The 27,269-nt window shown below is 42.2% G+C and overlaps 1 protein-coding gene and 1 long non-coding RNA gene across 21 annotated transcripts in view; one reads left to right on the top strand and one right to left on the bottom strand.

Moving 5' to 3' along the window:
• The window catches only part of WASHC2 (WASH complex subunit 2C), a 63,944-nt gene that overhangs the window by 35,879 nt on the left and 796 nt on the right, over positions 1-27,269 (top strand). For 4 of the 20 annotated variants that reach the window (XM_063727063.1, XM_063727060.1, XM_054521440.2 and 1 more), the window contains 11 exons: positions 941-1,072; positions 4,708-4,877; positions 8,472-8,574; positions 12,472-12,624; positions 14,156-14,338; positions 19,691-19,819; positions 19,947-20,027; positions 20,632-20,754; positions 22,158-22,370; positions 23,998-24,618; positions 25,485-25,662. In XM_063727063.1, the coding sequence (XP_063583133.1) occupies positions 941-1,072; positions 4,708-4,877; positions 8,472-8,574; positions 12,472-12,624; positions 14,156-14,338; positions 19,691-19,819; positions 19,947-20,027; positions 20,632-20,754; positions 22,158-22,370; positions 23,998-24,618; positions 25,485-25,662 (2,086 nt within the window). 20 annotated transcript variants of the gene reach the window in all.
• LOC129048223 (uncharacterized) lies at positions 14,868-26,481 on the bottom strand. Its single transcript, XR_008510395.2, has 3 exons — positions 25,703-26,481; positions 19,104-19,260; positions 14,868-15,183 (listed from the first exon to the last, which is right to left on the bottom strand). It is a non-coding gene; the product is annotated as an uncharacterized LOC129048223 (long non-coding RNA).

Genomic DNA, 27,269 nt, shown 5'->3' with positions numbered 1-27,269 from the left:
GTGAGTAGGGTCATTGTGGCAGCTGTAACTACTAGTGTGAAGCTCTTGCAGAGTGCCGGCACATAGTAAGTGCATAGTGAATGTGAGCTCTGTCATTAGCATCCCCAATGGACACCAGCTCATTATTCTCCTGGCCTGTCCTACACTACCGCACTCTCCTTAAAGGAGACTTCATCCAGGAAGACACTCCCTTCATCCATCTTCACATTCCAGGGCTGTTCACCTGCTGTTAAGAGTTTGTCCATCCTAACTCAGACTCAGGCCCTCTGATGCTTTTGTTCCCCTTATCTGAATAAAAGCACCTTAATAAATAAAACTCTTGGGGAGTGCTTGACCACAGAAGAATTTACAAATGCCATTAAATTTAGTACACCAGCAATTTTATTTAGTAAACTATTTCTTCACTTTGTAGAATCTCTTTGAAACTAATGAGAAACACAAGTCATGCCTTCCCTCCATCCCAGGTGTATGTCTTTCTGACCTGTAAAGGAGTGGAGACAGACCCCCAGTTCTCTCCTTTGAGCCATTGTTCTGGTTTCTCATTCGTGGACAGGACAGTGTGAGTTTCTGGCTGCCGCGGGGGCTCCCATGCCTGTTGCAGGCTGTAACCCCCTGAAATGAGCAGAGAGGCACTTGCCCACAGGGCAACTGGATGGGGCTCGGTTTCTCCTTGTACTTCGTGATCTCATTCACATGTTGTTCTCCTGCTTCTTCCCAGCTGTTCTGCCTTCGAGTTCTATGGTAATCTCTTTCCCTTCTGTGGGTGCAGTGAGAAAAGGCTGTAGTTTGGAATTTACTAGCATTTTGTGGTTTTTCTCCGCCAGAGGTGTTACTTGTATACCTGACTGGAGACTTAACTTCCTAACAGTTTGATATAGGAGGACATCCTATGTTTTCTGATTATAAAGTTGTCTTGCCTTTCTGCCATTTGCTTTTCTAGGATAATCTTTTTGGGGGTACAGCTGGTAAGAAGCAGACATTATCTCTGCAAGCTCAGAGACAAGAGAAAGCAAAAGCCTCCGAGCTCTCCAAAAAGAAAGCATCTGCCCTGTTGTTCAGCAGTGATGAGGAGGTGAGCTGAGGTTTCTCCTAAAGAAGAGGGGATTATTTCATGGGATTTAAGAGTTAAAGCCATCCCAAGTCTTTTTCTACCTGTTTTATGTCTCGTGATGTTCAGTCACCAAAGGCGATGTTCACAAGATTGTCTTTTCTGAAGGAAGACATTTAATGTAATATATTAATTTAAAGATGAATCTCTTCAAAATGGTTAGGAATAAGTATGAGTCCCACACGATAATGTATGCTCCTTCAAATGAGTTAGGCTGGCTAGGGGAGAAATGATTTCTCACCCATCGCTAGGTTCATGGTCAAGTCCCCTAGAACAAATGACAGATTAACCAGAGAAAAGTGTGCAAGTTTACTTAAGATAAGTTTTACCAGACACAGGAGCCTTCAGAAAGGAAGACTCAGAGAAACAGGAAATCCTGTGTCGATTTTATGCTGTCTGATGAAGAAGCAGACAGTTTTGGAGAAGCACGATTAGATGAAAGGGGTGTGACCTGATGGGAATAAGCTGGGGGAGCTCAGCAAGGCCTGCGTGGTCAGATCATTCTCTGCATCTTTACAAATAAGGAGGCTCCTTTCCTCTGGGAATAGGGAGGACTGGAATGAAGGTCTTATGACCTACTCCAGAGAGGGTTAGAGGATTCTTCTATGTCCTGCTTCAGAGGAGAAGGGCCAGGGAAAGGTCAGAGAGACCTTTCTGCTTCTGTTTTCTCAAATGCCAAGGTGTCATATTTTGAGGTAGCATTTCCCGTATACCCCAATGGCCATATATACTAGTATCTTGTTAAATGACTACTGTGTTTCATTAATTTAGAACTATAGTTAGGAGGAGTTACCTATTGAGGTTAAACTCCTTTTTGAGGGAGTCTTAGCAATATTTCTGTTTGTGATCTGGATAGATATTACCAAATCAGTTAGTTTAGTTGCTAACTCAATCAGATTTAGTAGCAGGGAATCAGATTTAGCTGTGCAGAAAAAGACTTTAAATATGATGATATAAAAAATCCTGAGTATTAAACATCTTCCTGTGTTATAATAATTCCTCTTTTTTTTTAACATTGTAGGCAAGTTAGGAGGGGGTGAAGTGGATATAAGTCATAGATATGTTCATGTTCTTATTGAAAGCAATTTAAAAATTCCAAAGCAGATTGCAAAAAAAATGTATTAAAAGCTTATGCAGCCAGGCATGGTGGCTCACGTCTGTAATCCCAGCACTTTGAGAGTCTGAGGCGGGCAGATCACTTGAGGTTGGGAGTTCGAGACCAGCCTAACCAACATGGAGAAACCTTGTTTCTATTAAAAATACAAAAAAATTAGCCGGTTGTGGTGGTGCATGCCTGTAATCCCAATTACTCAGGAGGCTGAAGCAGGAGAATCACTTGAACCCAGGAGATGGAGGTTGTTGTGAACCAAGATCACGCCATTGCACTCCAGCCTGGGCAACGAGTGAAACTCCGTCTCAAAAAAAAAGCTTATGCAACACACATGTGAACAAGACACAATGAAAAACTGCTAGTAATCCTTTTACTACAAAAGTCTGAGTCTGACCTTTAGAAAGTGTTTAAGGAATTCCCACCCAGCTGTGCTCATGCCTTCACATCAAGGAACTCCCAAGCATATATAATTTGTGTTTTCTACTCAAATGTATGAATTTATGATGGATTATCCAGTTTTTTTCTTTTAAACATTGTCAGTGGTTGTTCCCCCTGTAGCAACAGCCAGACATCAGTGTAGTTGCTCCTACTAGAGTATTATAGTGGTTCAGGGAAAATAAAAACATTAGCTAAAGCTTGGAGCAAAAAGACACGAAGAGGAAAGATAGCCAAGGTTCTAGAACAGGGGCATCCAGTCTTTTGGCTTCCCTGGCCCACACTGGAAGAAGAAGAATTGTCTTGGGTCACACATAAAATGCACTAACACTAACACTAACACTAACAATAGCTGACGAACTAAAAAAAAAAAAGGTTCATGCATAAATCCCATAATGTTTTAAGAAAGTTTACAGATTTGTGGTGGGCCGCATTCAAAGCCACACTGGGCTGTGTGTGGCCTGTGGGCCACAGGTTGGACAAGCTTGTCCTAGAACAAAGACTGTCAACTTCGGCCGCTCACTGGGATCCATGGGGAACTTAAAAGAGTGCTGACAGGCCGGGCACGGTGGCTCACGCCTGTAATCCCAGTACTCTGGGAGGCCGAGGTGGGCGGATCACCTGAGATTAGGAGTTTGAGACCAGCCTGGCCAACATGGGAAAACTCCATCTCTACTAAAAAATACAGAAATTATCTGGGCATGGTGGTGCGTGGCTGTAATCCCAGCTACTCAGGAGGCTGAGGCAAGAGAATCACTTGAACCCGGGAGGCAGAGGTTGCAGTGAGCTGAGACCGTGCCACTGCACTCCAGCCTGGGCCACAGAGCAAGACTCTGTCTCAAAAAAGGAAAAAAAAAAAAGAGAAAAGACCAAAGGAGTGCTGTTAGTGGATCCCAGCTCCAGAGATTCTGAATTAATCGGGTTGGGGTACAGCCTCGTCATTGGAGTTTTGTGATGCTCTCTAGTGGATTTCAGCGTTTAGTCACTGCTAAACATTGAGGAGCACTTCTCAAACCTTAATGTTTAAGAAATCACCTGGGCACCCTGTGAAATGCAGGCTCTGATTCAGAAAGTAGGGGCAGGGACTGAAATTCTGCATAATCTGCTGTTGGCTTGTGGACTCCACTTTGATTTGCAAGACTCTAGACTCCAGAGATAGAGCACTTATGCAAGTGCTTGGGAGTTCTTTGATTTGAAGGGGTGTGAGCATAGTCGAGTAGAATTTCCTTAAATGCTTTCTAAAGGCCACATTCAGACTTGTGGTAAAAGGATTACTAGCAGTTTTTCATTGTGTCTTGTTCACATGTGTTGCGTGAGTTTTTACACTTTTTTTTTTTCAATCTGCTTTAGGATTTTTAAAATTAAAATATTCTTCTCTGGAGTTGGAAGTTCTTGAGTTCTTGGTATTTTTACATTTGGCTTCCTTCTTATAGCCTCTGTAATTAATGTTGATTCCCTGAAATAGACAAGTCGCTTGTCGTAACACAGTGTAGAACCACAGTGGGAAGAGAAATCGTGGCAGGTGTTGGAGGAGGAAATCATGAGAAGCTCTGTGAGGTCAGAGAACCCAGCTGTCTAGATTTTAGTTCAAAGAAAAGTCTTAGGCATGAGCTTTCTTCAAGACTGATGCACTAAGTTTAATACTTAGTTTAAATATAACTTAGTTTAACAAATATAAGTTTTATTTTACTCCCCATGTTTTATAATCTAAATTGCCATTGGACTTTTTTTTCTTTTTTTGAGACAGAGTCTCGCTCTGTCCCCCAGGCTGGAGTGCAGCGGCGCGATCTCCGTTCACAGCAAGCTCTGCCTCCTGGGTTCACTCCATTCTCCTGCCTCAGCCTCCCAAATAGCTGGGATTACAGACTCCCGCCACCACGCCCAGCTAATTTTCTTGTATGTTTAGTAGAGATGGGGTTTCACCATGTTAGCAAGGATGGTCTCGATCTCCTGATCTCGTGATTCGCCTGCCTCGGCCTCCCAAAGTGCTGGGATTATAGGTATGAGCCACTGCGCCCGGCCTGGAGTTTTAATATATATTTTATGTTTTAAGGACCAATGGAATATTCCTGCTTCACAGACCCACTCGGCATCTGACAGCAGGTCTAAAGGAGAATCCAGGGATTCTGGGACCCTCCAGAGCCAGGAGGCCAAGGCTGTGAAAAAGGCCAGTCTCTTTGAGGAAGACGAAGAAGATGATCTTTTTGCCATTGCCAAGGACAGGTGAGATAGTCATTGGAAGGAGTCCCTCACTCCGTGTCCTTGGTAACAAGAAAAGGAATCTGATGCACAAGCTAGTTCCTTGGGTGATTGCTAATCATGGATCACATAGTGATTGTGCCAGTGAGAATGTCTTTGCTTTTCAATGGCACCGTCTTTTCCCTCAGTACCCGGAAATGTTTGTCTTCGTGGATCCTTATCTAATTTCTTCCCCAATCATTATTTTTTAACCTTATTCTTTTTCTTTGTTTGTCAGGGATTTGAGTATAGTTTGGTATCTTTTGTTTGTGATTTTTCTCTGGGCTACTCTAAAGTATGTCAGGTTTGGTCAGGATTACTTAAAAGTTATTTTAGGCCAGGCGCGGTGGCTCACGCCTATAATCCCAGCACTTTGGGAGGCCGAGGCGGGCGGATCACGATGTCAGGAGTTCAAAACCAGCCTGGCCAATATGGTGAAACCCTGTCTCTACTAAAAAAATATAAAAATTAGCCGGGTGTGGTGGCACACGCCTGTAGTCCCAGCTACTGAGGAGGCTGAGGCAGAAGAATGGCTTGAACTCGGGAGGTGGAGGTTGCAGTGAGCCGAGATGGCACCACTGCACTCCAGCCTGGGCGACGGAGCAAGACTCCATCTCAAAAAGAAAAAAAAATTTTGTTATTTGAATAGAAATCTGCTCAGCATTTAACACATCCTGTTAGGTAGAAGTTCACTGTAGAGCTGTGCAGTATCCTGCCAGGGGCTGATAACCCATAGCTGACCTAGGTGCCTCTCCCCATTAATGCTGGAACTGAAGCTGGTAGGATATTCAGAGTGAGCATGGGCTGTGGTTGGTATAACATGCTGCCAGATTAGCTTATGGGTTCAGAATTACTTCCTTGCAAATACTTTTTTTCCTTTTGAAAGCCTGACATGATTACTTTGAAATTCACCTGAATGTTATTAGCAGAAAGAAGTAACTGATTGGACATGTAAATCCTATGCTTTGGTGTGGTTAAGCGTCATTTGATAGATTCAGAAGTACCTCAGGTTTCTGTCTCCAAATACTCGGATCTTGTCAAGCATCACCATTTCTGCATTAGGCCTCTGTAACTTGACACTCGGATGATCTTTGGTCTCTGATTTAGAATATAGGCTCTGGAAACTTGATATTAAATTCTTATTCTGCCAGTTCCTGTCTGAATAACCTTGGGCAAGTTACCTAACTTCCCTATGCCTCAATTTCCTCATTTGTTAAACAAAAATAAAAACAGCATTTCTCTCATCGGTTTGTTGGGACGATGAGATGGACTCTAAATGTGAAATGCTGAGCACAACAGCTGTCACATTCTGAGCCCTCAGGTATTACCAGTTAGCATCGTGAGTGCAGGGAAATAGTACATTCCTTTATTTTTGTTGCTCTCTCCTGGGACATTCTTCTTCCTATGCTGCCTGGCCACCTTCTTTCAAAACTCAGTGTAAGTCTTGTTTCTTAAGAAGCCTTCCCGGCTGGGCGCAGTGGCTCATGCCTGTAATCCCAGCACTTGGGGAGGCCGAGGCAGGCGGATCACGAGGTTAGGAGTTGAAGAACAGCCTGACCAACATGGTGAAACCCCGTCTCTACTAAAAATACAAAAATGAGCTGGGTGTGGTGGCACGCACCTGTAATCCCAGCTACTCGGGAGGCTGAGGCAGGAGAATCGCTTGAACCCGGGAGGCAGAGGTTACAGTGAGCCAAGATCTCGCCACTGCACTCCAGCCTGGGCAACAGAGGGAGACTCCATCTCAAAAAAAAAAAAGGCCTTTCCTAACTTTAAACAGATGAGAAAGAGAAGAAATAGGGAGTCGAGGGTGGACATGGCTCCACCTTCATACCCCAACACCCTCAGCTGAACATTTTCTGCACTGTATCCAGGTTAGCTTGTTCCCATGAGTGTCCACTACCCCCACCCCACACAAGGTCATAAATCTGGCAGTCTGAACCTCATCTTGTTTGTGGGTCCTGGTTCCAGCCACACACCATACCTGGCTTTCAGGAATGCTTTCTCTGCTCCAGATACATCCTACCTCCTATTGTTCCCGAAGTTGTCTGTCACGTTTTGTGTATGGAAAATAATTCATACCTTCATCAGATCTCAAAAGAAGCTTTATACACACAAGAAGAAGTTGAGGTGAGGATGTGGAGGAATTGGTACCCTCATACACTGCTGGTGGGAACGTAAAATGGTGTAGTCACTTTGGAAAGTAGTGTGGCATTTCCTCAAAATGTGAAACATAGAGTCACCATATGACATAATAGTTTCATTCCTATGTATATACATAAGAGAAATGAAATTAGTTGTTCATATAAAAACTTGTACATGAGTGTTTATTGCAGCCTTAGTCATAACAGCCAAAAGTGTAAACAACCCAAATGTCCATCAGCTGATGACTGGATAAACAAAATGTATAACCATACAATGGAGTATTCTTCAGCAATAAAAAAGAATAAAGTAGTGATGCATCTAGAACATGAATGAACCTAGAAAATTTTGTTTTACTTGAAAGAAGCTGGTCACAGAAAACCACATATTGTATTGTTCCATTTATATGAAACGTATAGCTAAACCATACAGACAGAAAGTAGATTAGTGGTTGCCAGGGCCTGTGGGGCAGGGGGAGTGGAGAGTGATGGCTCATAGGCATGGCGTTTCTTTTTGGGGTCATGATAATGTTGTGCATTTAGGTTGTAGTGATATTGCACAACTCAATGAGTATATTAAAAAAACCATTGAAGTATGCACTTTAAAAGAGTGAATCTGGCCATGTGCAACGGCTCATGCCTGTAATCCTAACTGATTGGGAGGCCAAGTGGAAGGATCTCTTGAGGCCAGGTGTTTGAGACCAGCCTGAGCAACATAGAGTGACCTCGCCTCTCCAAAAAAGTAAAAAAATTAGCCAGGCATGGTGACGTGTGCTTGTAGTCGTAGCTACTTGAGAGGCTAAGGCAGGAGGATCACTTGAGTTCAGGAATTTGAGGCTGCAGTGGGATATGATTGTGCCATTGCTCTCTAGCCTGGGCAGTAGAGTGAGACCCTGTCTTAAAAAGTAAAATAAATATTAAAAATAAAGTAAATACAAGGTGAATTTTATGGTATGTAAATTATGTCTCATTAACGCTACTAAGAAAAAGAAATAGAAGCCAGGCCCAGGGTCATTTCCCAGTGCTGATCCTGGCCCTGTGATCTCTCTCGGCAACCGTCTTCCTGACAGTTCTGGAAATAGGCATGTCTGCTTTGGTTCTTTTTGTGCTATAGGAAGTGAGAGAGAATGTTCTGCTTGGGAAGGCTCAGGCATCGTGTGCCTTGCAGAGGTAACAGCTGATGCACCTGCACTGGGTAGTAACAGGAAAGGGGCAATCTGAGGCAGGAGGGACAGAGGCTGGTGATTTGTTGGAGACAGATTTCATCTATTTCAAAGGTCTTTCCTGTTTGCTTTCAACTGCGTAAGGTCAACTAATGGCTTGGGTGTTTGGGTGGTAGGTGGGTTCCTGTAGGTGCAGTCTAGAAGAAATATTGTTGTTATGGTTTTTGTTTTTTTATCACACTTTTCCTTAATTTGACCTTTTTTTTTTTGTGTAGCCAAAAGAAGACCCAGAGAGTGTCACTCCTCTTTGAAGACGATGTTGATAGCGGAGGCTCTCTGTTTGGCTCTCCTCCCACATCTGTTCCTCCTGCAACAACGGTATTCTTCATCTCTTAGTCCCAGGAAATGTCCTTGAGTTTATGCTGCATCAGTAGTGGTACTTCCCCGAATCAGCTCTTCATACCTAACCTTGGAGGCTGAGTCTTATGGAAGGCCTTATTTGCCTGGTTTCAGAAAGAGATCTTCTAATTAATAGTATTCTACAGAAGAAGCACACGTGCAAAGCCATCATTCAGTGTCAGGTGTAGGAACAAGGAACTGGGTCTCAGAAGAGGCTTGGGCCCCATTGGCATGGAATTCTGCTAACATTAGACTAGGCCAGTTAAGGCAAAATCATTCCTTTTATGAGTGTGTGTCAAGTACTAACACTGGTCCTGGTTTATATTAGCCAATCAGTAAAAAGGAAGGAAATTCTCACATGTGCTACAAAATGCATGAACCTTGAGGCCGTTATACTCCGTCAGTGGAGAAATGGTCACGCAGGTCCTAGTACAATTAGACTGTGGAATACTATACAATGGTGAAAAAACCCAGGGTGGAGCTTATTGGGATGAAAAACATACTGCAGGCCAAAAAAAAAAAAAAATGCATAAACACGTAAACATGGTGTAATTTAAACTTTACAAAACAAGAAATACACATGAATGCCTGGAAATCGGCCTGAAAGCATCGACAGCACATTGTTACCAGTGATTATGTCCAGGGAAAGGTATGGAATGGGAGACTTCATACTCTGAATGCCTTTTTAAAGCCTTTTTAAAGAAGGCATTTGTGCATTACTGTGGAATTAGAAATAAACTCCAAACAAAAAATATCTAGGAGATATGGAAGAAGACTCTTCCTGTTAAATGGAGTTGCGCAGCTTATACCAGAAGCTCTCAGCCCTGGGCCAGCATGCTGCCCACCCTGGGCCCCAGGCTCCCTGCTGCTGCTTCTGTGGGGCTCCTGAGCCTTTCCTTGGGTGCTCTGTACTTACATCTCCCACTTTGAGGACATCCAGTGGCTGTACAGTTAAAGGAGTCAGGAGATCTGATTGATTTTTCTTTGTAAATTATAAATAACCTACTCTGGAGGATAACTGAGCAATTAAATTAATGAATTTTGCAGCCTCTGGAGCTGTAAAACTTCTTTCAACCTGTGGTAATTATGATTGTTAAATAAAACAAAAGGTCAAGACACACAACTTAAGTAGCTGAATAGCCTACATGTTTTTGATTATTTGTGAAATATAATCATCTTTAGACAATAGTAAATAAAAGATATTTCTTGTTTACAGATATTTCAGTGTAAGTTAATTGTGACTTGGTTGTAAGCCTATGTTGACCAAAAGGTTAAACCACAGGCAGGAGAACTTAAAGAAATGTGATGTGAGTTTTGTTTTGAGCCAAGCTTGAGAACTACTAGCCCAGTAAAGAGACTCTGCACAAACTGCGAATGCGTCCCAGAGTGGGCCACACGAGACACAGCATTTATACATTTCTGTTATATAGAAAATGGGAGAAGGGGGCAGTGAAGCAAAGGTGACTTTCTTAATTCAGATTGGTGCTCAGTGACATTGTATATAAGATAAAGTAAATATGTGGTTAACATATTTTCCTCATTAGCCTTTTACCCTAATGAGTACATAGGGGTTGCAGGGTCAGGAGAGGGATGGTTGATTTTGTGCTGCCTTTGTGCTTCATCCAATAGGCAGGTTGTAATCGGTACCTGTCAGTGTGATATTTGACAGACTCTGGCCTTGCAGGTGAGGTTCAGCTTTCGTTCATAGGCCCGGTTTCTATTACCCATGTGGCCAAGATGCAGCCATTTTAGACAATTTTTTTTTCTTCAGACTTTCCTTATTTTCTGACACCTATCAAGAAAGTAAATTTGACCAGGCGCGGTGGCTCACGCCTGTAATCCCAACACTTTGGGAGGCTGAGGTGGGTGGATCACCTGAGGTCAGGAGTTTGGGACCAGCCTGGCCAACATGGGGGAACCCCATCTCTATTAAAAATACAAAAATTAGCCAGGCATGGTGGTGCATGCCTGTGATCCCAGCTACTAGGGAGGCTGGGGCAGGAGAATCGCTTGAACCTGAGAGATGGATTTTGCAGTGAGCTGAGGTTGTGCCAGTGCACTCCAGCCTGGGCAACAGAGTGAGACTCCATCTCAAAAAAAAAAAACAAAAAAAAAACAGGAAGTAAACTTCATGACAAGGATGAGCTTGTCTTCAAGAAGATTAAAACTGGTACTTTGGGTAGCATTTTCTGTGGTTTAAGGACCTTAGTTATATATGAAGGAAGAATATGATTTGCCATACTTAAGTCTCTTTTTGTCTCCCCTATCAACTATTTGCATTGAAATTTTTTTTTTTTTTTTTTTGAGACGGAGTCTTGCTCTGTCATCCAGGCTGGAGCGCAGTGGTGCATCTCGGCTCACTGCAAGCTCTGCCTCCCGGGTTCATGCCATTCTGCCTCAGCCTCCCTAGTAGCTGGGACTACAGGCGCCCACCACCACGCCCGACTAATTTTTTGTATTTCTTTAGTAGAGACGGGGTTTCGCTGTGTTAGCCAGGATGGTCTCGATCTCCTGATCTTGTGATCCGCCCACCTTGGCCTCCCAAAGTGCTTGGATTACAGGTGTGAGCCACCGCGCCTGGCCTGCATTGAATTTTTATGTAGTTTTCAGTGAGTCCAGGATGTTCTGCAAAAGCCTTTTCCTTTAATCACTTCAGGGTTGCCTTATCTTTTCTGAAATTCTTTATGCCTTCCAGTATTCTTTTATGTCAAGTTCAATGGTTTTGCACTTTACTTATCTCTTCCTAACTAAAAATCCCCTTGCTCTCTTCTTTCTTCATTCATCACATTTTAAAATCATGATTAGCAATGTCCTTCCTTAGTTTCCCAAATCTGCCTTCCTAACTTGATTTAGGCATTGCCTCAAAGCACACTTCCTCGTGTCATATGGTATGATTTGTATCTATACTATACTATAATAGAGCTTTAGTTTTTTCTCAAGAACTTGTTGATAAGTCACTTGCTGCAAAGATGCCATGAATTCCAGGAAAGTCACAAACCTCAGTTTCCTAGTCCCCAAATCCCTGCCTCCCTGATAAGGAAGAGACGAGAAATGGGCTGAAGTGCTTGCAGACTTGTATTGAACACTGAGTTGGTATAAAACGCTGGGACTGGCCATGAAAATATACTGTATAGTCCTTTCAGATGAACAGACAAACAGATGTGTGCTAGCTGTTATATAAGTTAGGAAGAAAGTCAAGGAAGGGTCAAGTAGAGAGATAAATATTATGCTTATTCAACAAAGCAACTGACACTTAACTGAAGAGGACAGAGACCATGGGTGACATCTGAGTGGGGGCCTTGCTTGAAGGATGAGGAGGATTTGCATCTACAGACATCGAGGGCAGCGTGGCATGGAAGTTTGAAAGTTTGCAGTGACCTTAAGGAACAGCAAAGAAAGGAGGAGATGCATATGAGTAGAGGGATAGAATGGGGTGTCTGCTGAGTGTCATTTGCTTCATGCAAGGAGTGCAGGTTTGGGTTGGGAGAAGACCTGATCCAGCAGGTGTTTTGTTTTAGCAAGACAACTCTGGATGATGTCTTCTAGTTGAAATATAGGAAGAGTGAGGCAGAGAGAGAGACTCATAATCGTCTGGTGGCAGAGGTAAGGATCTGAGTGAGGGAGGCATGGGGGTTGACAGACACAAGTAGACAGATAGAGGTGATGTGGTGGCGTGAAGTGTCCTGTCCACAAGTCCCAGGTGGTGGTGTTTGTTGCTTCTCCCTTTTGGTGCTACCTTCACTATCCTGTCCTCTCTTCCTTGATCACATTTAGCTAAAGCCCTAAGAGGATGGTTTGGGCTTGTTCTGTATATGGCCATGCTGGTCAGACACACTTTTTTATTGTTGTGGATGTCATGTACTCTTCTTTTGGTAGAAAAAAGAGACTGTCTCTGAGGCACCACCTTTGCTGTTCAGCGATGAAGAAGAGAAGGAGGCACAACTTGGAGTGAAGCCTGTGGATAAGAAGGTTGAGAGTGCCAAGGAGTCGTTAAAATTTGGGAGAACTGATGTGGCTGAGTCAGAAAAGGTGGACTTTTTTCTCTTGTATACTTGAATGCATTTGTCTCTCGTATGTTGTTTTAAACACACACAACCCCTTAAGTTTTTTGACCACAGAAAATAAATGGCCCATTTGTAGACAGATTCGAAAACATAGACAAGCAGTCTGTGTCCCCACAGTGCAGGAAGCCTCTGCAGGGCCTTTCCTCCCGGCCCTTCTCCAAGACGTGTGTGCACTGTGGTGTGCCTGCTCCTGTCTGTGTGGTTACTGTCACGTCATGGCATCTTTGCTTTCTAACTTGTTCTCTTCTGTGCAGTGTTCCTGTTACCCTTGGTCCTCCTTTGGTCCCCAACTGCACTTGAATTTAAATGTCAGTTTTAAGGAGATTTTAGTTTAGCATCCTTTTACTTTTAGATGATATTGGCAAGGATTACAGAGTAGAGTGAAATTTCTGCTCTTTCTAAAACACTAGCTTTCATGTCCTGGACGGTCTGCCATCTCTTGTAGGAGGTCTGTGGGTAGTGCTTCTGGCCACACCTGGGCATCCAGCCTTGTGGTTGCCTTCAGTCTCTATATGCCTCTTTTCTTTCTCTAACTTTTCTTATACGCTGTGTGTCCAGCTGCTTAGGTCTAAGATCTCCCAGGGCCTGTGTGAAGAGTGTTGCATTTGCATTTGCTGCTGAGGCTCCTTGGAGCTACAGTGATACAAGCATTTCATTTGTACCTGTGTTCCTGTGTGAAATTCTCTTCCTAGTGGCTGTGTGTGGACCCCAGTCCTATCCCAGTCCCGGTCCACACTTGACTCTGACTGGTTGCTGTACTGCCCTCTCCCTGAGTGTAAGCCCCTTGCGGACTAGGCCCAGTTTGTTTTGCTCACCATCATATCTGTAGTACTTGGCATATTACCTTGCACACAGTAGGCACTATGTTATAAATTATGTATTTCTTTAAAGAAGCATTTTTTTAATAGTTTGAGTACTCTGAAATCGGGATGTACCTCATAATCAATGGTATCTTACCTGAAATGTGCCACTTGTTGAATGAATAAATACTGCATTTTAGAATTATTTCAGAGATTCTTCTTCAATTGCCTATACAGTGTAAGCCTTTTACAATTTGAGAGTCTGATTTTCCTGATTAGATTTACCCCTTGGGGCTTATGTATTAGTTAAATGCTACGAATTCATGGTCCACTCCCAATGATTGGCACTTGTGTTAGTTATCTTTGTCACTTAGAAGTTCTTCCTAGTTCATGAGCAACCAGTGTGCATCAGGATTATAGCCGTCCTATCACTTGATAGGAGAGAGGGACCCATGGTCTTAAACTGCAGGAAAAGTTATCTTTGGCTACGGATGATTGTACAAGACTGTCTCTTGGAGCAGCCAATCAAGAATTGACCTCAGTGTTTTGTTACTTGGGCACAGATGTGATTCACTGTGCCCTGAGTCATGCAAATGTGGCAGTTACTGAATTAATGAGGAGCTTGGCAGGCTCCATGATAGGATTTGTATTTCCAGGTGTTACTTATTTTTTTCCCCCTATTATTTTCATTTTCAGGAAGGACTTTTGACTAGATCTGCTCAGGAAGCAGTCAAGCATTCTGATTTATTTTCTTCATCCTCCCCATTGGACAAAGGAACCAAGCCTAGAACCAAAACTGTTCTTAGCTTGTTTGATGAGGAAGAGGATAAAATGGAAGATCAAAACACTATCCAGGCTCCACAGAAAGAAGTAGGAAAGGTAAGCGAAAAGCAATAGTGGTTCAAGTCTCTAGATGAGATAAAAGACTCTCATCTCATGGTTGTCATTCTGTCATGTGAGTTTCTGAAGGAATCTTAACCTTCAATGTAGCGTGTTAATGATTCTCTGCAGTCATTTAGATATTTGGGAATCTTAATCAGGAACTCTTACCTCAAGTAGCAGTGTTACGATAGGGGATTAGAATTTCACTCCCCTCTTCTGGGATTTACAGACCTTGTTGTTCCTTCTAGCAAAGCTTTGCCCCTTGGCCAGTTGTGGGATGTAAACAACAGGAAAGGGAAGTTAGGCTGGAGCTGTACAGTTAAGTATTTCTAACATTCAGTTTAAGAAAAAGTGTTGTAGATGAACCTTTCATACTGATCAGGTGTCAGCAAACTATTTCTATAAAGGGCCATATAATATCTATTTTAGCTTTTGCAGCCTATTTGGGCTCTGTCATAACTGCCTAGCTCTGCCATTGGCAGCATGAAAACAGCCCTAAGAAACATGAAGATGGATGGGCATGACTGTGTTCCAGTAAGTTTTATTAATAAAAATAGGTGATGGTCAGCTGGGTGTGGTGGCTCACACCTGTAATCCCAGCACTTTAGGAGGCCAAGGTGGGTGAATCACAAGGTTAAGAGATCGAGACCATCCTGGCCAACATAATGAAACCCTGTTTCTACTAAAAATACAAAAAATAGCTTGGCGTGATGACGTGTGCCTGTAATCCCAGCTACTCGGGAGGCTGAGGCAGGAGAATTGCTTGAACCAGGAAGTCGGAGGTTGTAGTGAGCCGAGATCGCACCACTGCACTCCAGCGTCGCAACAGAATGAGACTCCATCTCCAAAAAAAAAAAAAAAAAGAAAAAAGATGATGGTCATTCGGTGAGGTTAGTATGACCCTGATATTAAAACTGGACAGTGACCTCACCAGAAAGCTACAGATATCCTTTATGAATGTAGAGGCCAAAATCCTCAACAAAAATACTACCAAACCCAATTCAGCAAAATATAAAAAGGATTGCACATTATGAGAAGTGAGATTTACCCCTGGAATGCAAGGTTGGTTCAACATCTAAAATTAGTTGATATAATGCACTGTATCAATAAAATACAGAATTAAAAGGCACATGATCATCTCAACAGATGCAGAAAAAGCATTCAATAAAATCCAAACCTTTTCATGGTAAAGCACTCAATTAATTAGGCATAGGAGGAAGCTTAATGAACTTGATAAAGGACATCTATGAAATCCCTCAGCTGACATCATACTTAATGGTGAAAGACTGCATTCTTTTCAACCCTAACATCATGAACAACACAACAATGTCCACTCTTGGTAATTCTAATCAACCTTGTACTGGGGATTCTAAGCAGGGCATGTAGGTGAGAAAATGAAATAAAAGGCATTCAGATTGGAAAGGAAAAAGTGAAGTGAAGCAATCTGTATTTGCAGATGGCATGATCTTTTATATAGAAAGTCTTAAGGAATCTGCAAAAAACATCCATTGGAAATAACTAAAGTCATTAAGAGTGAAGGATGTAAGATCAATATGTGAAAACCAATTGTAGTTCTGTAAGCTAGTAATGAACATTTACTAACTTTTGAAAGTTACTACTAGTAACTTTCTTTTTTTTGTTTGCAATGGAGTTTCACTCTTGTCCCCCAGGCTGGATTGCAATGGCACAATCTCGGCTCACTGCAACCTTTGCCTCCTGGGTTCAAGTGATTCTCCTGCCTCAGCCTCCCGAGTAGGTGGGATTATAGGCACCCACCACCATGCCCAGCTAATTTTTGTATTTTTAGTAGAGACAGGGTTTCACCATGTTGGCCACGCTGACCTCGAACTCTTGACCTCAGGTGATCCACCTGCCTCAGCCTCCCGAAGTGCTGGGATTACAGGCATGAGCCACTGCACCCAACCTACTAGTAGTAACTTTCATAAGCAATTACTAGCTTATGAGTGAAATTAAGATATCAGTTTCTTTTATAGTAATACCAAGAAGGGTAAAATACTTAGGAGTAAATTTAGCAAAAGAAGTACAAGACTTGTAAACTAAAATCTACAAAACATTGAAACAAATTAAAGACCTAAAATCGATGGAAAGACGTCTCTGTTTATGGACCAGAAACCTTAATATTGGTAAGGTGGCAATACTTCCTTCCCAAATTGATTTGTTGTAATCTCTATCAAAATTCCAGCTTGCTTTTTGCAGAAATAGACAAGCTGATCCTAAAATTTTTATGGAAGTGTAAGAGACCAAGAATAGCCAACAGTCTTGAAAAGGAAGAACAAAGTTAGAAGACTCACACTTTCTGATTTCAAAACTTACTTTAAGACAGGGTGGTATTGGCATAAGGTTAAAATATATAGATCAGTGAAGTAGAATTGAGAGTCTAGAAATAAACCCTCACATTTACAGTCAGTTGCTTAAGGTGCCAAGATATTTCAGTGGGGACAGAATAGTCTTCAGCAGATGTGCCAGGATGCTGATTATCTGCATGCAAAGGAATGAAGTTGGACCCATTAATAAATAAACTCAGATCCAGTGTAAGATCCAAATGTAAGAACTAAAACTGTACAACTCCTAGAATCTAGAGAGTATGTGAGTAAATTATCATGACCTTGGATTAGGCAAAGCCTTCTTAGATAAGACACCAAAAGCACAAGTGACAAAAATAGCTAAATTGGACTTTATTTAAATGAAAAACATTATGCTTCAAAGGGCACCATCTGGAAAGTCAAACGACCACCCACAAAATGGGAGAAAAGATTTACAAATCATGTATTTGATAAAGGACTTAGATCCAGAATATGTAAAAGACTTATAAGTCAATAATAAAAAGATAAATAGCCCAGATGAAAGAAGGGATAGGCCAGAAGGGATAGGCCAGGCGTCGTGGCTCATGCCTGTAATCCCAGCACTTTGGGAGACCAGGATGGGAGTATTGCTTTAGGCCGGGAGTTCAAGACCAGCCTGGGCAACATAGCAAGATCCTGTCTCTACAAAAAATTTAAAAAATTAGCCAGGCCTGGTTGCATGCTCCTATAGTTCTATCTCCTTGGGAAGTTGAGGCAGAAGAGTCCTTTGAGCCCAGGAGTTCAAGGCTGCAGTGGGCTGTGATCACACCACTGCACTCAGGCTGAGTGACAGAATGAGACCCTGTCTGAAAAAAAATAGATAAGACAGACATCTGAATAGAGATTTTACTGAAGAAGATAGACAAATGGCCAAACAGGATATAGAAAGATGCTCAGTGTCAGGGAAGCCAAAACCACAATGACATACCACTTCATACCTAGGAAGAGGACCATAATAAAAAAAAAAAAAGGAAGTAACGAGTATTGGTAAGGATGTGGATAAATGGAAATTCTCATTCCTTGCTGCTGCAAATGTGCAACAGTACAATCACTTTGGAAAACAGTTTGCTGTTCTTCAAATTCTTATAACATAAAGCTACCACACAATCCAGGAATTTTGTTCCTGGGTACATATCCAAGAGAAATAAAAACATGTTCACACAAAACTTGAATATGATTGCTCCCAGCAGCATTATTCATAATAGCCAAAAGATGGAAACAATGGCTAAACATAATATAGTATATCCATACAATGGAATATTATTTGGTAATAAAAAAGGCAAAGTACTGATACATGCTGCCACATGGATGAACCTTGAAAACATTCTAAATAAAATAAGCCAGTCATGAAAGACCACATATTATGTGACTCCATTTATATGAAATGTCCAGAATAGGCATATCGATGGAGACAGAAAGTAGATTAGTAGTTACTGGGGGCTGGGAGTGGCAGTGAGCAGGAATGGATAATTACTGCTAATGGTTTGGGGTTTCTTTTGGGGGTGATGAGAATGTTCTAAACTTAGATTGTAGCAAAAAATCATTACATTTTATACTGTAAATGGGTAGATTTTATGGTATATGAATTTGATCTCAATGGTGATGTTATGCAAACCAGGTTGGCAGGTCATAGATTGCCAATCCTTTTTATAGATCTAACCAAAGAAATAGTCTATGTTTATTTCTACAAAAAATGTTTTATGAATTTTTTTGTTATACCAATACTATAAGCTTATTTATAAATGAGAGCTGCACACAGTGAATATGATTAATTTGATATATTTTCTCCCAGTCTATTACTGTGTATGGTTTTGTAATATTTTTCCATGGTTGTGAAATACTTAACCTTACTTGCTGTGTTAAACTCATTTTTATATGTAACAATAATAATTATTGTTAATGTGATTTATTTTGTTAGAAGTAAGTTTTTCATTAGTTTTTTTGTTTTTTTGTTTTGTTTTGTTTTGTTTTGTTTTGAGATGGAGTCCTACTGTGTTGCCCAGGCTGGAGTGCAGCGTGATCTCGGCCCACTGCAGCCTCCGCCTCCCAGGTTCAGGGATTCTTCCACCTCAGCCTCCCAAGTAGCTGGAACCACAGGCACACGCCACCACACCCGGCTAATCTTTGTATTTTTAGTAGAGATGGGGTTTCACCACATTGGCCAGGCTGGTCTCGAACTCCTGGCCTCTGGTAATCTGCCCACCTTGGCCTCCCAAAGTGCTGGGATTACAGGCATGAGCCACCACGCCTGGCCTTTTTGTTAAGTTTTAATCTGTGGCTGTGATAAAGAAATAGGGATGAATTTTAGAATGTCAGGTCTGGAGCATTATATTATCAAACCAGTAATGTTGATGGTAACTTTTAAATGTTAGATATCTAGTAAACAAAAAGGGACTCACTCAGAGTCTGAAAGTAGGGCAGAAGTGATGGACACGCATGGGAAGGCTTGTGGTCGCACCTCTGCCAGGTCTTTGGTCTGCAGTGCTTACAGGTGAGGGATACATACTTGACCACTCTGTGTAGTTTGTGCTTGAGTCAGCTGCTGTCTCTTCTTCCCTTTGGAAATGAGATGTAGAGAATTCATTCAGTTGTTTTTTATCTTCAAAATGTTTCTCATTATGGAACTAATGGATTGCTTTTCTAATAAAAAAATTTAGATACTATACAAAGTTTATATAATATATATAACCTGGAAAGATTATCTCTAAAGCTTGTGCGCATATATATATATATATATATATATATATATATATATGTAAACTTTGTATTTATAAATATATTTTCTGGTATTTTTGGAAGCGCCATAGCATTCCATTTTGTCAATGTTTCATTCCCCTACTGAGTGGGTTTTAGGCTGTGGCCAGCCTTTTGCTAATATAATACAGCTGCAGGGGACATCTTTGTTGTGTCCATCTTTACATGTGTAACTTCCTTGAGATAAATTCTTACAGCTCTAATCACACATGACCTTCCCTCGTGTTCCCAGGGCCGCGATCCTGATGCCCGCCCCAAGAGCACAGGTGTCTTCCAGGATGAAGAGCTGCTTTTCAGCCACAAGCTCCAAAAGGACAATGACCCAGATGTTGACCTTTTTGCTGGCACCAAAAAAACCAAGGTCAGTTCCAAATGGTTCCCCACATTATGACTTGTTATTGTATTGGGTACCATCTCAACAGCTCACCTAGTTCTCTTTGTAAATTGTTTTGCTTTTGGATATTGAACTTGGGTCTTGTTTATTCTAGCTGTTAGAGCCAAGTGTTGGGAGCCTGTTTGGGGATGATGAAGATGATGATCTTTTCAGCTCTGCCAAGTCCCAGCCTTTGGTACCAGCCTTTTGTTCTCAATACTGGGTTGTGTGGGAAAGATTCTGGGAAAGGAAACTTAATCATCTAACGTCCAGTTAGATGATTAAGGAAAATCCTAGGAGAGTCGTGCTGCTTCCTACTAAATGAATGGCAAATAACATGCCGAGGGGAGCGTGTATGGAGGATGCAATGCTTAGTTTCTGTTGTTCCTCATCTTATGTTCCCTATACTAACATTAAAACATTAATAATCCAGGCTCTCTGACTGTACTACACATCTGTGTGATGTTTAAACGGATGATTGAAAGACCATTGCCTACACTGGGGTGACTAAATATTCGTGCCTTTCAGGTGCAAAGCTTTGAGTCTGAGTTTTAGCCTTTCTATGTCATTTTCAGTAGGTTTTTGTAAGTGCTCTGTTTTCTTTTTATCATAGAGAGGACTCCTGTGACAGCCACAGTCTTCAGAATGCTATTTCTGAAATGCTACCTTTGAGTTGGTTCAGCCCTCATTTGAGAAAGTATTTTTAAGACTCAGAAGCCAGGATTGTTTTTTGCATTATGATTTTTCCTTAAAATTTCTAAGATATTTGATGGCTTTTTGGTATTTTTTTTCTTTTGAAGGTACAAGAGAAAAAGCGAGTAGTGAAAAAAGACTACTCTGTTGACTCTGTCAAAAACCAGAAACATCCTGAAACCATTCAAGGTATTAAAGAAAAAGGCATATGGAAGCCGGAAACACCTCAGGTTAGAAATCCTCTTTAAGGATTTTCAGCTCTTGTTTGCATCCCAGTACAGAGAAATTCCATTATGCAGACCCACAGTTTATTCAGACTTGTCTGCATTAAGGAGGAAACAGCAACCAGGGCTACCACTTTGTCTTCACTGCACTCCCCCTGAGTCATCTCCCCTCTCCTCTCTCCACACTCCAGAGTTTCGTGAATCTATACTTTAATAGTTAGTGTTTTTTGATGCCATGCCAGATTTGACTCTGAAGTGGAGTTAAGGTAGGATGAAGAATCTTCTTCCCACTAAAGAATTTATTTCTCCCTCTGGATTTCCTTGGAATAGAATTAAAATAGAAATAAATATAAATTACATCTGATTTCTTGCCTGCTCTCAGTGTTGCCTCTCCCGAGGTCATTGCTGTTGGGCCGTACTCTGCAGCAGTCTTCTCAGAACGCTGTGGAGCTCCTCCTGGGAACAGCCCAGGACTGGAGAGCGAGTGCCAGTTCCATGTGCAGGTGTCCCAGGGTGTCTCACTGAAGCCTTAGTGTCCTGAGCTGTAAACCTGAGGCACTTGGACCAGCACATCACCACTGACCCTTCCTGGGGCTCAGATCTTGTGCTTTTAGAGCCAGTGCATGGGGCTATGGTTGAATTTTTGTGTGCTCCTTGAAATTTCTATTTGATAACCAACATGGTAATTTTGCCTGCTGGTCAGTTTTAGGTGCTCCGATAAACTGTGACTCTTGGGAATCTTACTCATCTTGTATTCCTTGACTCCATATCTGATCTGACAACTTTCCACTTACGTGACAGAGGAGGAGGCATACGTGAAGTAGTGCTAGTGAAACGTCAGGCCCCAGGAGAGATTTGAATGCCTTTCCCATTAAAGAGCTACAGAAAGTGGCAGTTTTGCTCCATCACAGATTTATTTACAGGCATAAGAAACACTTGTCTTTCTGTTTCCCCATGGATTTTTAACTGGATGTAATTTTACACAGGACTCATCAGGTCTCGCTCCATTTAAAACCAAAGAACCATCCACTCGGATCGGGAAGATACAAGTAATTAAAACACTGGAATCTTCATTGCCTGCCCTGTGGCATCTATAAACTTTTTTGGGTTTCCTACTTTTGTCAGCTGCTGCCAAGCATCTTCTCATATCTTCCCCCACCTCCCCTCCCCTGCACCTAGTTGTTGTCTCTTGTGTGCTGCGTCTTTAACATCTATTCTTTGAGCCCAGTGGTGGGCATAGGTGTCAGACGCTCTGTTTTAATTCTGAGACTAGATCAGGCGATTTTCCTACGTTACTCTTCTCCTCTCGTATTATACATTATGTGCACCAAATCTTGTCATGTGTCACAGTAAAGATAATAGACTGCTGTGTTGAAGAACAAATACAGAGTTTCATTTTTCTTCTTTAGGCAAATTTAGCGATCAACCCAGCGGCCTTGCTGCCCACAGCAGCTTCCCAGATCTCTGAAGTAAAGCCTGTTTTGCCAGAATTGGCTTTTCCTTCATCTGAACACAGAAGGAGCCACGGTCTGGAAAGTGTGCCTGTCCTTCCCGGGAGTGGGGAGGCCGGTGTGAGTTTTGATCTTCCAGCTCAGGCAGACACCTTACACAGTGCAAACAAGGTGATGAAACCATCTTTGCTTCCTTGCTGTCTTCTTTTAACCAGAACATGCATATGCTTCTTTCTAGCTTATCAATTGCATACACAGCAGTCTTTGACTCTCCTTTTGAAGGGGTGCCTCATCCTTCCTTCAGCCGCTCCCCCCTCCATTCTCCCCGCACCCCCCTCATCCTGCACCTGCTTTTCCATGGCCTGCATTTGGTACATTTGCATTCTGCTCAGTAGCCACAGTAACGTCTCACCACTTTGGCTGGTGTCTGACACCTGCAGGTTTCCAGCACTGCCACCTGGGGGTCTTCTAACCACAGAGCAGATCATGCCCCTCCTGCTGGCACTTCCTCGCTGCTCCAGGGAGAGCATTCGGGCTCCTGGGTTTGGTATGAAACCCCTTTACAATTGGTGCCAGCCCATGTGTGCAGCTTCCTCACCAGTTACTGCACACTTTCCAGCCTGACTCCAGGCACACCAGGTGCCACTCCCTGAACACACATGGTCTGTTCTGCTGCTGCCCAAGGCTCCTGCTGCCTCCTCACGAGGAATTCTCCTCTCTGTCCACAGCTGTGCTTCCACATCCCCACTTAGGTCACTGTGCCCTGCACTCCCCGCACCAAGTTCCCACAGCAGCGACACTTTCATGGGATCTCCTCAATGGACTGTGAACCCTTTGAAGTTTTCCTTTCATTTTAGTTGGGTTTCTTGTTTCTATCCAGTCTCCCTTCTCTAGAAAGCTTTAGCTGATCTCCAAGTAAGCGACAGGACACAGAATGACCTACCCTGGCAAATAGATTCATTTCAAATGTTTCCAAACCTGTTTCCTTGTGCAAAACTAAACAGCCTGCCTTTAACGACAATTTTCATTGGCTTTTTTTTAAATTAAGTTTAAATTGGCAACTAAAATTGTGACATTCCCCTGAAGTTGACAACACAATCATACTTTGCCCAAAGTAGATTGTAGCTTCTCAAAATTCTACTTGATTGTATATTTTGGAAAATATCATAAATACTGCATCATTGCTACTAAGTGATTCATGTTTTGAGATTATATGAAAAGTTCTGATTTCTAAGCCATATTTCTTATGTGGAATATTTAACATTTGAATTCAATGTTTATTGACTTGAAGAAAACAGCACCTTAGATTATTACCTCTCTTTATTGTGTCATGTTTCTCCCCACTCCTGGAGCCTGAATTTAGACTAGCCCCCTAACAAAGGTTAATACCAGAATTCCCTGATTCTTTCTTGTTTTGAAAGATACCCACGTTTCTATTGAGGGTAGAGTAGGGGCCAAGGGAGGGGTTGTGAGACACAGAGAGCCAACATGCCTACTTTCCAGGTTTCCAGCAACAGATGAAGCTTTTTATGTGAAACTGAACTGAAACTGCCCTGAAAAGATTAAAAAATGGAGAACTCTAAAGGATTAAGAATGACTTAGTCTTGGAGTACTAGGAGCTATTAAACTCCTTCCTTGGAAATCATTAAGAAATAACCTCTTCTATGTTCTTAGATAATATCTTCATTGAAGTAGACCAGATAACCTTACAATACTTTGAGTCACTGATTATTTGCCATGGTAGCTTTGAACACTTTATTTTATCATCAGATCAATGTGTGTTTTTTTGCCGTTGCAGAGCCGTGTCAAGATGAGAGGGAAGCGTAGACCGCAGACCCGTGCAGCTAGGCGGCTGGCTGCACAGGAGTCCAGCGAGGCTGAGGACATGAGTGTCCCCAGAGGACCCATTGCACAGTGGGCTGATGGCACCATTTCCCCAAATGGCCATCGGCCACAGCTTAGAGCAGCCAGTGGAGAAGACAGCACTGAGGAGGCCCTGGCAGCTGCCGCTGCACCTTGGGAAGGTGGTCCTGTGCCTGGAGTGGACAGAAGCCCCTTTGCAAAGTCTCTGGGTCATTCCAGAGGGGAGGCTGACCTTTTTGATTCTGGGGACATCTTTTCCACGGGCACTGGATCTCAGTCCGTGGAGAGAACAAAACCCAAGGCAAAGATAGCAGAGAATCTTGCCAACCCACCAGTGGGTGGTAAAGCAAAGAGCCCCATGTTTCCTGCTCTAGGCGAGGCCAGCAGTGATGATGATCTCTTTCAGTCTGCTAAACCAAAACCAGCAAAGAAAACAAATCCCTTTCCTCTCCTGGAAGATGAGGATGACCTCTTTACAGATCAGAAAGTCAAGAAGAATGAGACAAAATCCAATAGTCAGCAGGATGTCATATCAACAACACAAGATATTTTTGAGGTAATAGGACTTAACACGTTTTTGTGTCTGTTCTCAAAGTTAAGGAAGGTATCTGATTGGCTTATTTGAGCCATAGATTATGTTTAGCTTGTTGCATGCATACCCCATAGCCACTTGCTTAGTAATTATAATTAGGTTCTTTTATTAATAAGTCTAACGTTGATTCAGAAGTGGTTTTTTGTTTTGTTGCATGTAGAATGTATTTCTTGGCTGGCCATGATCATTGATAAAGGTCTTGGTTTCTCTAGTTTTTACAGTTTTTTAATTTTTATAGAATATTGTTGTAATCAGCTTCCCGGGCATGCCACTCGGTGACATGGCATACAGCTCCACTGGTCCAGCTTGGGAGTTTAACCTCTGGTTCTGGGGACATTGGCCCTAGCTGGAGCTGACAATGTAGTGCATGCAGGCAATAAGACTTTCAGTGGCATTTGCTCAGCAGATGTTTATTGAGCACCTGGGGACTGCAGGCACGAGGTGAACTCAGAGAAGTGCTAGGCTCCTCAGAGCTCTCTGGGAAGATAATCAAATACAAACAGGGCAATGGATAATTAAGATGTTTTCAAATAGTACTAAGTGTCATGAAGAAAATAACCTGGGGCAGAGTGGTGGGTAGGGGTGGGAGGTGCTCCTTTAGGCAGGACTGGTAGAGAAGGTGTCACTGCAGTGCCGGCATTTGAGCCGGGGTGAGATGGGCGGGCCAAGCTGTGCAGAGATCTAGGGTAGTGCATCCCAGGCAGAGGGGGCAGTCTCGAGGCTGTTCCACACACCCTGGCCAATTGCATTTCCATAGCTTGTTGACGTGTTTGAGTTTAAAAAGAAAAATTGATTTAACATTGTTTTGTATGTATTTTTGGCTTAACAAGGATGATATATTTGCTACAGAAGCAATTAAACCCTCTCAGAAAACCAGAGAGAAGGAGAAAACATTGGAATCTAATTTATTTGATGATAACATTGATATCTTTGCTGACTTAACTGTAAAACCAAAAGAAAAGTCCAAAAAGAAAGTGGAAGCCAAGTCTATATTTGATGATGATATGGGTAAGTTTGGTTTTCTACATCTGACCTAGAGAATTCTTACCTTTCCGTCACTTGGTATTTTTCCCGCTACCTTTGCTTGGCCCTTTTCTGGAATATGCACCCCAGCGGGTCCACTTCAGTGTAATCCTGAGTTAGGCTGAAGATAGGTAAGAGATGGACTAATTATTTTAGTGAAGTAACTCTTTCCTATGATAGTCGTCAAAGAATTTGAAGGCACCCAGAGTTTGACGTTTAAGTATAATTTAACTTTGATCTCAGTGCATCTCACCAATCATCTGTGACACATCCTGATGTTATGAAAGGAGGTTTGATCAGAAATGACCGGGGACTGCCTTGGGTATGATATGGTTGGTTGAGTCAGAGCTCCAGATGGACAGGGAGTGTCCATGGTTCTGAGCGAGAAGAGAGCAAGTCTAGACCTGGGTGTAGGCTCTACCTCAGGCGTTGCATCTCACTGAGGTCTTTGGTGTTTGGGAAAAAGCTTGTCTTCCTTATATGGCACAACTTCTGTTTTATTAGTAGACAAGGCAAATGCCCGAGAACCCTAAATATTGGACTTTTGATAAATCCTGTGGGCTGAGGCCACATACACATTTCCTACTCCACCGTCAATCTAGACCTTGATACTAACTGGGAGACAGCTGGTGCTGCAGAGTCACACAGTGGCTCTGTGCCTCCAGCAAGCCGTGTGCTCTGTCTCCCCTGCTTCCCGCCACATGGAGCGCAGAAGGGAACTCATTCATTATTTTAAATACAAAAAAAGTAATACATGCTTATTGTAATAGATTCATGCAATTCAGAAAATGTAAAAAGTGAATAACCCCTAGAGGTAATAGTAACAGTTTGGTGTGTATCCTTTCAGACACAGTGATATTAATATATGTTTGTGTACACATCAATATATACCCACCTTTTTAAAAAGTAAGAATATATTTACCTATTCTGCTCTTTTAGTTACTTAATGTCTTTTCATGTCAGTACATAGAGATCTCCTTCCTTGTTTTCAGTGGTGTGCACAATTTCTTTGTATTTAGCCATTAGCCTGTTGACGGCAATCTCGATTGTTTCTGTTTTCTTTATTACAAATAATGCTGTGGTCTTTACCATTTGTGTACACCTAACTTTATGTATACATGCTAAAATCATGGTTGGATAAAACCCTAGCAGTAACATTACTGGGTAAGTACCATAATTAGATAAGACAAGCTTTTGAGTCAGTGAAACACTAAATGAATGCAGTGACGGAGGCTTACAGTCTTACATCGAGATGCCTCAAATCAGTGCATTTATTCTGAAAGAAAACAGGTGGGTCCTATGTTGGATTTCCCTTTGCATATTTTTATTGCTCTTTTAAAGCCCAGAATGAAAAGAATATCTAAATAAGTCCATTGTCCCTGATGGTAGGGGCGTGGGCTGGTTTGGAGATCAAGTTACCCTTCCCATTTTTCTGTCCTGCACACGCACATACATACACTTTTGTAGCTGAAGAAATTGTGCTCCAAGAGAAACCTGTGTGTGATCATAAAACTTAATAAGTAACAAACACAGAACCAGAATCTAAGAGGCTTGAGTTCTAGGTTAGTGTTTTAGGGTACTCCATGCTGTTA

This window comes from Pongo abelii, chromosome 8 (assembly GCF_028885655.2).
Source record: "Pongo abelii isolate AG06213 chromosome 8, NHGRI_mPonAbe1-v2.0_pri, whole genome shotgun sequence".
NCBI lineage: Eukaryota > Metazoa > Chordata > Mammalia > Primates > Hominidae > Pongo > Pongo abelii.
This window is presented reverse-complemented; position numbering and strand designations above follow the sequence as displayed.